This window comes from Kogia breviceps, chromosome 3 (assembly GCF_026419965.1).
Source record: "Kogia breviceps isolate mKogBre1 chromosome 3, mKogBre1 haplotype 1, whole genome shotgun sequence".
Lineage (NCBI taxonomy): Eukaryota > Metazoa > Chordata > Mammalia > Artiodactyla > Physeteridae > Kogia > Kogia breviceps.
The window spans coordinates 179,997,583-180,011,589 of NC_081312.1; the positions used below are offsets into that span (position 1 = coordinate 179,997,583).

A 14,007-nucleotide genomic window follows, 5' to 3' on the forward strand; every position below is an offset into this window, starting at 1 on the left:
GCGAAGACCGACACCTCACACTCCATTTAATTAACAGTGTGTTTTAGTTAACGCCGTCCGTCAGGGCAGTCGCACTGGGTTAATGCGCAAGCCGCATTAACCCGCGTCCGGGCCCGGACCCTGGGAGAGCTGCGGGGCTCGCTGGGAGGCTGTGGGCTGGCCCACGAGACAGGCAGGGCGGAGCGTTGGGGCGGGGCCTGCGGGGGGCGCGGCCTGCCGAGGGCCGGGCGTTGGGGCGGGGCCTGCGGCGGGCGGGGCCCGGGAAATTTCCGGGCGGAGGTGAAGAGGCCGGCGCGACTGTCAGCTGAGCAGCGCTGGGTGGGGTGGCGAGGCTGCGCGTCCGCCAGAGGCTCCCCAGCCCCCGCCGCCGCCGCCCCCGGCCGGTCCCCTGGTTGGCGTCTGCATCCGGGTCCAGAGCCCTCTCCCAGCGGCAACGATGCCGAGGAGGCAGTGACCCCGAGGGAGGCCGGATCCCGGGCGCCGGGTGAGCTGGGGCAGGGGGCGGGCAGGGGCTCCCTCTCCGCCCTGGAAGCGGTTCCCGTAGCCGCCTTCCCTGCGACCCGGAGCCAGTAGGGACGTGGGTGGCGAGGGTGGGGCGTCCCCTCGGGTGGGACGGCGGCGCTCGCTGGGAGGGTTTCCGGGCCCTGGCGATCCTGACCTGGTGCGGAAGGGCAGCGGGGGCGTCCAGCCCAAAGCGCCCCTTTCCCCCTTTTTTACTCTGCAGGCTGGCTGCAGGTGCCTTCCTCTGTAGGTCATGAAGGTGGTCTGAGGCTGACATCCTTCCGCAGGTTGGGAATGAGTGTACAGCCAGTTCCTCACTATAAGGGAAGGGGTTAAGGACACACCTTTGGAAGACGTACAAACTACTCTAGCTTTACGATGGCCCAGGACACTAAAGAACCGGCGACCGCTCTCTAAGGTGGCGGGATTACTGAACAGCTGAAAGGAATCTTCGTAAACCGTTGTGTCTAGGAGGGCATGTGTGTATGTATGTGTTTGTGTGTGTTTATAGATGCGTAGAGAATATGAATATGTGATGAGCTGAGAACCCCAAAGGGATTGTTTCTATCGTGTAAGCTGCAAGCAGTGAGCATTGCTAAGAGAAAATGTAACCCAGGTTCCGTCTAGCCTCCTTCCTCCACCAGGAAGACTGCTGTATGGAAATTATATGCCACAGCACTGCTTAAGGATGAAACGGAAAACCGAAACTTAAAACATCAAAAGCCTGGGATCAAAAAATAAAAAATAAAAATAAAAAATAAAGCCTGGGATCTGGTGAAGCAAACGCACCGTTAACAGAAGAACCCCTCACCCTTGCTCTTTGCCGGAAGGAGAGAAGAGCTAGGGGGCCCTGGCCACCCCGCCCAGGATATGCCCAGTTTGGAGTGGGCTGGGGAGGTCCAGTAGCAGAGGCCAGTCCAGGGACTGCCCCGTAATGCCCTAGGCAAGACAAGTCGAAATGTAGCCTGTAGAGAGGACAGTAATTAGAGTCTTCCGGGTGATTGGCCAGTTCTTCTACTGGGCCAATTTCAGTTGTTCTTTATGTATTGTGTACAACATTATAAAAGTAGTATTTTTATTTATTTTTTGGTAACTGACCTCAAGTTGCATATTATGTTATGCGCTCCATCTAAACTCTCCGAAAAAACAAAAGCATTATTCTTGAAAGGAATTGGTCACTGTTTTACCCTCCCATGGAATCCCCACCCTTAGGTAGGGGCACATGGGTATTCTCTTCTCCAAGCCTCACTTTTTCTGAATTTTATAGAGACTTGGACTCTGTGATATGTTCTTTGGAATCTATGGAATAGTAAATCCAAGGGAAAAGGAAGAAGTTAAACTCTGCGTTTTGAAAATAAAATCTGTTTCACTGAGAAAGAAAAAAATTATATTGAAAGTTGTTTTCACTTTGACCTATTATGTGGGTTGAGTAATGGAATATGGGTTACGAAATGACATCCAGATACCTTTGTAGTGATATTTGTAAAGTGGTACTAATTTTCAAAATAAGTTGAGTTCAAGAATCTGGAAATGAGTGCCACTGATCTGTAGAGAAACTCGTAATACTAGTATGTCGGGTTTGTGTTTTACAAGTGTATGACTTTACCTCTTACACTATAGCTTCATTTCATTTCAACAGACATTTTCTGAGAGCCTGCTCTCAGTGTGCCAGTCTGTAGGAAGAACAAAATAGAGACCTTGACTTAGGTTTGATGAGAAGATTGACTGGCGTGGTTATGATCACAGTACCTTACATAAAAGGACCAAGGGGGTGGAATACACAGAGCGCTGTTGGGTGCTCAGAGGAAAGAACGGGTCATTTTACACAGGACATTTGTTCGAGCTGGACATTGAACTGTCCAGTGGGGGTTTGCCAGGGTAAAAGCAGATCCGGGCATCTCGGGGAAGGGTAGGTAGGAAAGCAAAATAAGGCCACGAACTGTGAGCTCTTTCATGTGCCTCAGGTATGAGTGGTACTGGTGACAGGAGATGATACTGCTGGGTAAGTGGGGGCCAGTCTCTGAAAGGCCGTGTTTGTCTTGCTCGGGAGCTGGAGCTCTGTCTGTATGGGAAGGGTTTAAGCAGGGGGATGCCCTGGGATTAGGAAAGAAACCATGGAGGTAGTGGGGCTGCAAGGAAAGGAGATGAGTCCAGCCATGGAGGAAGCTATGCAAATTCATTCAGCAAGTATTTGTTGAACCCCCATATATGTCGGGTAATGTTCTAGGTGCTAGGGACACGGCAGTGGACAAAACAGACGAAAGTCCCGTACTCTGTGGGCCAGACAAGACAAGAAGGGCCTGACCTAAGCTGGTGGGGATTGAGAGGGGGTGGGAGTGACAGGACTCGGTGACCCGTTAGACTTGGGGGAAGAGCAAATAGGAAGAATCCAGCATAACTCTCGGGTTCCTGCCTTGGGTGATGACACCGTCTATTTCCATTTTCTGTATGTTTGCAGTTACAAAAGTCAGAGTTCCATTTCTGGCATAAAAGGTAAGTCTTCTTTTACCCCCTTAATAGGATATGTGCTTTGAGTTCTTTTTCCAGGATGGTGATGAGTTTAGTTGATGCAATCTTGGAATGTTACTCAATCATTCCCTTGAAAACCCAAACCAGAATTTGCCAATAGCCAGCAATTGTCTCTGATCAGGAAATAGGTTTTCACTGTTTATAACTAATTTACCCATGTGGGGATTGAACCTGTGAATGCTTAATCAGCAGGTTCGGAGAATCAGCCACACCAGGGTAAGGACCTGGGCTTATTCTGTATTATTCCTGATGGTGGGACGACCAGTGGCGAGAAGTCAGTGTAAGGCAGATTTCTGTTGGATACAGAATGGCTTTCGGGCAGTCAGAGCCGCCCTGGAATAGAACGGGCAGTGGCCTGCTAAGATCATGTGCTCATATTGTCTGTCACTGAAGTCATTCGAGCCTGGTCTATATGACCATCTGCCATGGAAACCGGACAGGACATTCCTGCATTGAGTAAGTGGGGCTGGCTCATTTTTAAGGCCAACTCAGAAAGAAGATTTAAGCTCATGACTACAAAGTCAAGTCACTGCTATAATTACGTGACCTCTGGAATTAAGAACAATAATTATAATCAGGAATTTGAATAGCAGATCCAGGAATAAAATCTAGGAGATTTTGCTTTTGATCTTCCACCTTCCAGGTGGTTCCTATTTTTCCTCATTGGTGAAATCTTGACAAATCCTGTGCTAAATTAATTCACCCTTCTGTACTTAAAAAAAAAAAACAAAACAAAAAAAAAAACACCTTTGCTTAGAAATGATGCATTTCTGATCATTGGTTGGATTTTTATGAGAAATTCTGTTATTAGACAGAACCTTGGAGTAAATGGCTTAGTTCCTTAGTTCATCACCTTTGAGGATGTGTGCAAGGATTTATAATACATCTCTGCATTTTCTCAATTGAAAATATTTCAAGGTGATGCTAAACATTTAGAGAATTCAGCTTTCTCTAACTGGCATTCTACCAGTAGACATCTCATATACTGTACTGTGATAGCTTGTACTGCACTGTACTGTGATAGCTTGTAATGACGCCCCCCCAAATATTCTAAAATCATAAAATGCACTTTGAGTCACCAAAAATCAATTAAATTGCTTTTAGTAAAATTTTGTTTCTAAGTATTTATGTGCTTATGTTTGGCATTTATGTTACCTTCTTATACACCACGACATTTGAATTACCAAATAGTTTTCCTAACAATGCTGCATAGCAAAGTGTTCACTATAATCGGGACGGGCGTATGTATTAGTGGGAGAGGGCAGCATGGCCACGAGGTGCTGGGGTGTATGTGTTTGACAGTGTGGGTTGGACTGTGATCTTGCTAGAAGCTTAATACTTTTCATAGGGCTTCTGAGCTGAAAGCAGCTATAGTGATCATCATTTGCTAGGCAAGTCAGTAAATCATCACAGAGGTCAGAGGAGCTCTCAAGGTCACTTGTCTGGTTAGTGGCACCTGGCTTATTTTTCTACTGTCTCCCTCAGTATAACCCTGTTTGTTTGTTGTTTTCTCTCATGTCCTTATAAAATCTGGGCAACCAGAAAAAGTTGATAAGTAGACTCGGTTTTAACTGTTAACGGTTGTGCCTCAAGTCTTGGTGGAGATATAACTGAAAGTCAAGGAGGAAAAATATTGGAAGGAACCGTCTCTCTTCTCTACCCTCCCCCTTCCCCTACTCTTCCCTCCCTCTGCTTTAGATACTTTAAAAACAAATCTGTTAAATGTCTCCAGAGTCTAGTCTAATCCTTGAAAACCTGAGGAAATTTAATATTGACAAGTGAATGACACACGTTACAAGGATTTTGTCTTTGTCAATTACTTAGAATTTTAGTATTCTTTGCAAAAATAGATAGGAGCACTGTTATTTAGTAAAAACCCATTTTTATGAAATTTTACCGCCAACATAGTACTATGCAAAAATGACTTTTATGGAAAGTCAGAAACTGGCTTTATCCAAATTATTATTATTATTATTTTTTTTTAATTTTTTTTTTTTTTGCGGTATGCGGGCCTCTCACTGTTGTGGCCTCTCCCGTTGCGGGGCACAGGCTCCGGACGCACAGGCCTAGCGGCCATGGCTCACGGGCTTAGTTGCTCCGCGGCACGTGGGATCTTCCCGGACCAGGGCACGAACCCGTGTCTCCTGCATCGGCAGGCGGATTCTCAACCACTGCGCCACCAGGGAAGCCCAATCCAAATTATTTTATTGGGGAAAACAAAAGCAGTCTATTCTGGTCACCTAATGCTAAGAGATAGCACGCTTTAGCAGTGTACCTCTTTCTAAACGAATCAGGATATGTAAAACACAGATGCTTTCAAAAGGCTCAAAATGCTTCATCTGTGTTTTTCACTTCATAGAACTGCCATCCTCATTAAAGAATTCCATGAGAATGCCTTTCCTGTGCCAGCTGCTCTAGAGGAATCACGCAGGCCACCGTGCTGGGGCCAGCTGTCCCCTCGGTAGCAGCCCTGTCTCTGATTTCCTACAGGTCCTTTATTTTATTTATTTATTTATTTTACATCTTTATTGGAGTATAATTGCTTTACCATGGTGTGTTAGTTTCTGCTTTGTAACAAAGTGAATCAGCTATACATATACATATGTGCCCATATCTCCTCCCTCTTGCGTCTCCCTCCCACCCTCCCTATCCCACCCCTCTAGGTGGTCACAAAGCACCGAGCTGATCTCCCTGTGCTATGAGGCTGCTTCCCACTAGCTATCGATTTTACATTTGGTCGTGTTTATAAGTCCATGCCGCTCTCTCACTTCGTCCCAGCTTCCCTTACGGGTCCTTTAGACCAAAAGCAGGTCACCAGGCTCTCAGTTCCAGGAGACCTCCAGAGAGCCTAGGGATTGCCTCCTGCCAGAGTGGGAAAGAAGCACCGCTCTGCACCCCAAGGGTTTGGTGCATTAATATACGGGCACTGATGCATGGTGGTTTCCCCAGCTTCTGCCCTAACATGCACAGGGACTTAACAACAAAAACCGTAACTGAGGCATCCCTTGCAGCCTCTTAGAGAGATAGTCATTTGTACTCCGCCCTCCTGTCGGCGGTGGCAGGTTCTATCGGCACATGTGGGAACTTCTTACAGGGACGAGGTTCTTTGGACGCAGTGAGAATTTGTTAGTAACTTGTTTGTAAGCAATTCATTGACTGTTATTGCTAAGAAGTAAGAAGAAGAAATCCTTCCAGCAGCCTTGGTTATTTCTTTAAGATTTCTGGCAGTGTGTGATGGATGGGTGACGTGGAATCTGAACCCTGGGTGAGGTGAATGGGCCCACCTTCCATGTTTACCTATAGAGCACACCCAGAGGTTATACAGCGATAGATCAGAGAGCACTTCTCTCTCCTCAGCTTCCAGTGACTGATGCAGTAACTCTGCAATTCCTCATGAAAAGGTAGATCATCATCTTTGTGAAATGCGGAAAGGAAAATGTGTGCCCACAGCATTTGATTTCTGTGTTTGCCCAGGTGGTAGGCCATACAGAAGTACAGTTGGGATACACCCGTCTATCTTATTTATGGCCACACTGAGCCCTCAACAAATAAAGTAGTATGCTTAAAATAGTCTCAGAATATGCAACAACTAAGCAAGATTTTCTTAGTCTTTTAGAATGCTTTGCAAAAGTATCGACTATGGAAGCCTAAGTGTTCAGTGCTACCTTCACTGTGTGGCAGGGCTGGGTTCTGGAATCATCCTGCATGCTCGGTTGTTACCTTCCCTGAGTGACCTTGGATGAGCTATAAAACCTCTGTGGACTCAGCTCTGCCACCAGGAAAATAGCTGTCTAGTTGAGTTTTAGTGAGGATTAGAAACTGACAGTCTGGTGCGATGACCAAGAGGACAGTAAGCATCCGAAATATGTTAGTTCTCCCTTTCCTCTCAGCCAAATATACAAGAAACGAAATCTGGAGATTCTGTAACAATTAATTATTGAGATATAATTCACATACCATACAATTCACCCAAAATAGGAAGATTTGAGCTTAAAGATTTTTCTGGGGAAAAATCCATTTAATAATACTTTGCCCACATCTACAAATGTAGATATGGAAAGCCTCTTGAACTCCCCACGTTAGGATTCCTGATCATCGTGATATCATGTCCGTCTCTCCCTCCTCTATCCCCCATCTCCTCACTGTACCCCTTTAGACACCCTTATACACAGACATACACGTACAAACTGAAGCTAGGATGTACCTTTTTTGTTTAAAAAGGAAGAATCAAGATTGTTCAAAATATAATGGGAGAGAGAGCGCCTTGTAGAATACTTCTTAGCACTTGCACATGGGCCTGTGGGACTCATGAGGACGCCATGCAGAGGGGAACGGTTATCTTTTCGGTTTGTGACTTTTCTGTAGGAACTGCTGCCATGTCCCACCAACCCGTTAGCTGCCTGACTGAAAAGGGGGGCAGCCCCAACGAAACCACAGGAAATGGACCCCCCAATCTGGCTCACCCGAATCTGGACGCGTTCACGCCACATGAGCTGCTGCAGCAGATGAGAGAGCTTCTAAGGGAGAACCATCAGCTGAAAGGTGAGCAGCACCTGTGGCCCCGTGTTTCCTCCTTCGCCCCGGGCCTCCGGGGATGCCATCCTTTGCTAAGAGCTTGTGGCTGAATCCCTTTCTCTGTGCCTGGTTCCCTGGGGGAAGAAAGAGCACAGAATTAGCTCTGAGTAAGGCTAAAGCTGTTTCCAGTGTTTACTTTTGGATACAGGTAAAAATAAAAAGTAGGCATCTCGGGGATATGGCATAATGACATTTAGCCCATTTAAAAGGAAAAAGAAAAAGAGGCTGCTATTATTAGAGAGTTAGTCCTAAATATCACCTTAAAAGAAAGCATTCTGTGGGCTTCCCTGGTGGCGCAGCGGTTGAGAGTCCGCCTGCCGATGCGGGGGACGCGGGTTCGTGCCCCGGTCCGGGAGGATCCCACGTGCCGCGGAGCGGCTGGGCCCGTGAGCCGTGGCCGCTGAGCCTGCGCGTCCGGAGCCTGTGCTCTGCAAAGGGAGAGGCCACGGCGGTGAGAGGCCCGCGTACCGCAAAAAAAAAAAAAAAAAAAAAAAAAAGAAAGCATTCTAGTATCTGCAGCCATGGTTTTTGGGAGAACCAGTGTTCGAATCCAGGAGTGATGGACCTCAGTCTATGTAGTTATTAACAGACATTTTGTTATAATAAATCAATAAAATCAGTTTTATTTTCTTGAGACTCTTGAGGACTAGAGATGACATTAGACCCCGCTAGTCCTGTCTGCAAGCGGAAACCACTCACTCATCTTGCTTTGCAGTCTTTTCCGGCTGACTCTGGGGCCCAGGCGGGTTCCATTCATGACCCCAAATCCAGGCCCCTGGCGTGACACTCTCCCTCTGCACCCCATGCAGAGGCCATGAAGCTGAACAATCAAGCTATGAAAGGGCGATTTGAGGAGCTCTCAGCCTGGACAGAAAAACAGAAAGAAGAACGCCTGTTCTCTGAGGCCCAGAGCAAAGAAGCCAAAGAGCGCCTCATGGCGATGAGTCTTGAAAATGAAAAACTGAAGCAAGAACTCGGAAGACTAAGAGGGAAAACTGCAAGGTCATTCGAGGTGAGCAGGCTGGTCAGTTGTGATTTTATGCTGTTCATGTCTGTCGTGCGATCTTACTTGACCAGACTTCTAGATCAGAACCTTTCACGGTTCAGGCTAGATGGGTGCTTTGCATTGTCTTGAAAGAAGTGTGCTTGATGAGAAGATTGGTTACAATTTTAAGGGTCATGTATAATCTCTGGTGAAGGAAAGAAATGGGTAAAGCTTTGACCACGTGGATTATAGTCAAAAGAGTGTGACGGTTATAAGTCAGTATTTTGTATTCATTATAGATGGTGCGGAAGGACCTCTGCCTAGAACCACCCAAGTGTTAGTCGTTAGTTTATGTCTTTGATATAGAATTACACTTAAAAAATCTGTCACTCAGAATTTTCCCTTATGGACCTTGTCCTTTCTCTCCAGCTAAAATAGATTCCTCGCTTTATGTTTTACATTTACTTTTGAAAACTGGTTTGACAAATGTCATGTGATGTGAGGCTGTAGGGTTGCCACATTTCCACTGACCCAAAGAACCCAAGAAGTGTGCTCACACCCGAGAACGAGCATCAAAGATGTGAGTGAAAAAGCAAGTCAGAGCACACTTGAAGCCTCTGCCCATATTCTAAGGCTCACTGGGTATTATTTGTTTAGATGGACATCTGCAGTTCATTTTCTTCCAAACCTAGAACTTAACAGCTTTAGGGAGGATGGAGCACTGGGTTAATTCTTGGATATCAGTGATTTTCTTTCCTTTTCTTTTTCTTTTTTTCCAGTTCATTTACAATATTGTGTTAGTTCAGGTATGCAGCAAAGTGATTCAGTTATAGAAATTTTTTTTGGTTTATTTTCCATTATAGGAAAATAAGATACAAGATACATACTATAGTTCCATGTGCTAAACAGTAAATCCTTATTGCTTATCTCTTTTATGTACAGTAGTTTGTATCTGTTCCCTTATATCCTTTCTTTTCCATTATGGTTTATTACAGGAAGTAGTTTGTATCTGTCAATTCCATACTCCTCACTTCTCCCTCCCCTCATCAGTGATTTTTCTTGAGACTTTACCTTGAACTTTGCTGATGTCTAATTTCTTAAATAAGTAAAGAATAGAAACAAAGAAATAAAATAAGGAAAAGAGAAATATGGAATAATCTAAAGAATGAAAAGTTGTTTAGAGAAATATCATAGTTTATATCAATGATCTCACTCATCAGCTTCTGCTTATGGGACAATGAAAATATTCAGCTTTAATAAGTTTGTATTTGTATTGGAAATGTTTCATTATTGATAAGATTTATCATGTCTGATGCTTCAGTTTGTCTTACAGTTCAAAGAGCATTAAGTCACTTCTTTGGGCGAAACCTCTCATTGTCTAAATATTTTTGAGGTAGAATACTCTGAAGAAATGATCACTGGGATATATGGGTAATTTTCTACTTGCTGGAAGAAAATATCTCACTTTCTTTTCCTCCCTTGGCTTTTGGGATGTGGGCTGACAGTTGGCTTCAGCCTGTGGGGGCCCAGCACTTTGAAGCCAAAAAGGAAGCTTCCAGAAGCAGTTTGTCTGCCTGAGATAGTCTGCCTGTAGGTTTTCCAAAAAGGTCCCAGTATTGGAAGAAGTTGAGGTCAGAAGCTGGAGCTCTGGACAGCTTCTTTCAGGGCAGAGGATCAGCTGAAGCAAACTACAAGCAGGACTCAGAAATGAGTCCTTGGGACAAAGTGACATTTAGGACTCTTAAAAACCCTTGGTCATCAGCTGTATCCCCCCAGACTGTACCTCCCAGGCCCACCTCTTGCCCCCCTGCCTCTTCTGTAATGTTTGTCTCCTGCACCACTTGTGTTGTTGTTGTTGTTTAATTTTCAAAAAATTTATTTTATTTATTTATTTTTGGCTGCACTGAGTCTTCGTTGCTGCGTGTGGGCTTTCTCTAGTTGCAGCGAGCGGGGGCAGTGCAACGGGCTTCTCTTTGCAGTGGCTTCTCTTGTTGCAGAGCACGGGCTCTAGGCACGTGGGCTCAGTAGTTGTGGCTCGCAGGCTCAGTAGTTGTGGCGCGTGGGCTCAGTAGTTGTGACTCGCAGGCTCTAGAGGACAGGCTCAGTAGTTGTGGCACACAGGCTCAGTAGTTGTGACACACGGGCTTAGTTGCTCTGCGGCATGTAGGATCTTCCCGGACTAGGGCTTGAACCCGTGTCCCCTGCATTGGCAGGCGGATCCTTAACCACTGCGCCACCAGGGAAGGCCAGTTGTTTTTAATTTAGGCCCTCATCTTCCTGATTTACTAAAGCTCTCAAGGCCTCAGATTTTCCTCACTCAAGCTGGCCCATCTTTGCTGCTGCTTCTGCAGGACGCGCCCCTCCTCCCCACCCACCCACCCCCACAAGCCATCAGGGCCTCTCCTGTGGTCTGTGTCACACAAGGGAAGGGAGCAGGGAACTTCCTTTGGAAATCTGCCTCTGATCTTTAGGGTGAGGCCGAGGCATTACTGGTTCTGTCCAGTTTCACTGAATTATACATCATAATGATCCCTAAAGAGTACTTTTTAACTTTTAACTACAGATGGCCAGGCAAAGGTCATTAGATAGACTATTGTTTTTGGATTATAAAATGGCATATCAGCCTGGGCACATTTCCAGGACAACACAAGCACAGAAAAAGACAGAGAAATTGTTGTGTCACGAAGGCTAATCAATGCTAAGTGCTCAAAACTGATGAAAGACATAACAAATAATGGAGCTGGGCTTGAGATCCAGAGAATAAGCCCTGGAAGTTTAGTCCGGGAAGACGATGGACAGAGCCTTTACAGTGAAATGAAGAGAAATTTAAAGTGTCACCTCACAAGGTGTTTTATAGCCAAATGAGCAGATTCATAATTTCCCCAGGATAGTTAAGAGAGCCGCACAGTTGCACAAAAGAAAATTAACCTGACATCTGAGATTTTAGAGTCATGGCCTTATATCCCTGGTCCTCAGACCCCTGCTTAAAACTCCATTTTCTTCCTTAAAAGTCCATTCTACACAGCATCCTCGGGGAGGGCAAGAGGATGGATGTGAAAATCGCTCACAGAGGGCAGTCTCGCCCTTCCCTGCCTGCTTCCTAGCACCGGGCTAGGCAGTACATTTTCTTTTATGTTCTCGTGCCTTTAACTATACATTTCTTTGGTCTGAGTCATTACCAGGAGAGACTGCACAGGCTTCGAACCTTTTCTTACAGACCTAACCCTTCAGTTTTACAACGAGTTGCATTTTTCTAATGCCTGTGGGAGTTTCCTAGCAAGAGAATGGTCCAGATGAAGGCAGAGCATGATTCCACTGGTGTGAGGGGCACTTCCCTGCTGCCAATTACTACCAAGCCCTCTCTTCTTTTTTTTTTTTGCGGTCCGCGGGCCTCTCACCGTTGTGGCCTCTCCCGTTGCGGAGCACAGGCTCCGGACGCGCAGGCTCAGCGGCCACGGCTCACGGGCCCAGCCGCTCCGCGGCACGTGGGATCTTCCCGGACCGGGGCACGAACCCGCGTCCCCTGCATCGGCAGGTGGATTCTCAACCACTGCGCCCCCGGGGAAGCCCAAGCCCTTTCTTCTTAATACTTCATTTAATACTTCATGGACTAGCTGGTTTATGGTCCGTGCACAAGCCTTTCTGATACTTTTTTGGTTTTACTATAAGCCTTTGAGCCTGTTTACCATTCCTTAGGAGATCTGTCATAGGGTGTGTGTGTGTGTGTGTGTGTGTATGAATTTTCTGTGTGTTGCAATCCTCTGATAATCTCAAGTGTATGTGTTTCTGGTGGTGCCATGTCCATAAGAGCAGTGAGGGAAGAAATCAGAGAGGCTAAGAAGGTCACGGCTGGAAGAGACCCCAGAGACCACGTGGTACCACGTCTTTCTTTCTGAGCCGAGAAAACTGAAGCCCAGACATTGAGTGAATCTGCTCAAGGTGACACGTGCTCTGATTAGCACAGTGTGGACTAGAATCTGCTCTCCCTTCTCCCAAGTAAAAGCACCACATGCCAACAGGCTCTTTCTCTTATGACTTTGTCATATGTAGTAACTGCAACAGGATGACCACAGCAGGTACTCAGGGAAATATTAATGTTTATTATTCATGTTTATAGAGGCCGAAATTTAATTCTTCCACCCTTGGTACCAGCCTCTGAATTTTCAGTTTTCTTATTTCTCACCAGACTTATTTTTAGCAACCTTAAAACAGGAGCGTAGAGTACTGCAGCAACCAGACTACATACCTGGGAGAATTGTGGGCCTTTCATTGTGTTTTGCCATCACTGTAACATTACTTCCTTGGTGCTCTGGCTTCTGAGTAGACATGACAAGAATGGGGAGTGTAGGGGTGGGTATGCATTTGTAGGGGGAAAAAAAGGCAAAAGGTTGAGTTGTGGCAGTTCTTTGTGGAATTTTGGACTAGAATTTACAAGTCTACCGTTGCCAAAGTCTGGTTGGTCATTTTCATGGCATCAGATGATTTCAGCATGCTGAGGAAGCCTTTCTTGTCATGAGGTTATTTTAACTTCCAGTTATTTGCATATGATAAAACAATGTAAGCTTTTGCATTTTAATTGGCATGTCAAAATAAATTGCCAAGGACACGCTAGAATATCCTACTGTAAAGCATGGCTGTCTTGCCAGTGGGTATGGAGGCACTCGAGTTTGACGGCCAAGTCCCTAGTGTGATTCATTCATTCACTTTGCTCCTCGTCCCCAAGGTCCCCAAGGCAGAGGCAGAACAGGACATGGAACAGCTGAAGACCCAAGTGGCGCGCCTTCAAGCTGAAAAGGTCGATCTGCTGGGCATCGTGTCTGAATTACAGCTCAAGCTGAACTCAGGTGGCCCCTCCGAAGACTCCTTTGTTGAAATCAGGATGGCTGTAAGTGTGTTGGTTTTGGTTTTGTGGTAAGCGAGTGACAAAACCTCACCTGGACAGTTGCTACAAATACCACCATTTCCTTTCAAGGAAAGCCAGATAGTGGGGAAACTTCAGCGTAGTCAACGTAAATGTATAACATAACGATTGTGGCTATCATAGCTGAAATGGAAAATACTGATTACCTTCTATGACCAAAGAGATAAGTCCTTTTTTTTCCAGTATGTCCTGACAAATTTATGTGACTGACCTAAAAAGAAAAAAAAAAGGCATAAACTTTTTCAGCCCAGGTCTCAAGGCTGTGTTCAGCATTTCACTTAGGTAAGCGGAGTTGTGATCAGATGTGGTAAAATCAAAAGGCTTTAAAACACTTACTAAGAACAGAACCCTCTTTTCAAACAAAGTCTTACGAGGAACGTTGGTATATTAAAACTAAGAAGCGGAGAAAAGAAAGAGCAGAGCGGCTCTGGTTGTACCCTCAGGGAATACCCTGGCTTGTCCCTCCCCTCTAACGGCAGCGGCTACGGAACCCCCG

At 45.8% G+C, this 14,007-nt stretch overlaps 1 protein-coding gene across 11 annotated transcripts in view; it reads left to right on the top strand.

Annotated features, from left to right (window-relative positions):
• Positions 1-237: 237 nt before the first annotated feature.
• OPTN (optineurin) overlaps positions 238-14,007 on the top strand; it is a 42,330-nt gene continuing 28,560 nt past the window's right edge. For 2 of the 11 annotated variants that reach the window (XM_059059183.2, XM_067030457.1), the window contains exons 1-4: positions 238-484; positions 7,396-7,572; positions 8,415-8,617; positions 13,314-13,475. In XM_059059183.2, the coding sequence (XP_058915166.1) occupies positions 7,407-7,572; positions 8,415-8,617; positions 13,314-13,475 (531 nt within the window). In that variant the 5' untranslated portion in view covers positions 238-484; positions 7,396-7,406. Of the gene's footprint in view, positions 485-602; positions 985-2,286; positions 2,504-2,959; positions 2,995-5,389; positions 5,521-7,395; positions 7,573-8,414; positions 8,618-13,313; positions 13,476-14,007 lie in introns of those variants that run through there. The other 9 variants (XM_059059181.2, XM_059059182.2, XM_067030453.1 and 6 more) reach the window with 8 other exon arrangements.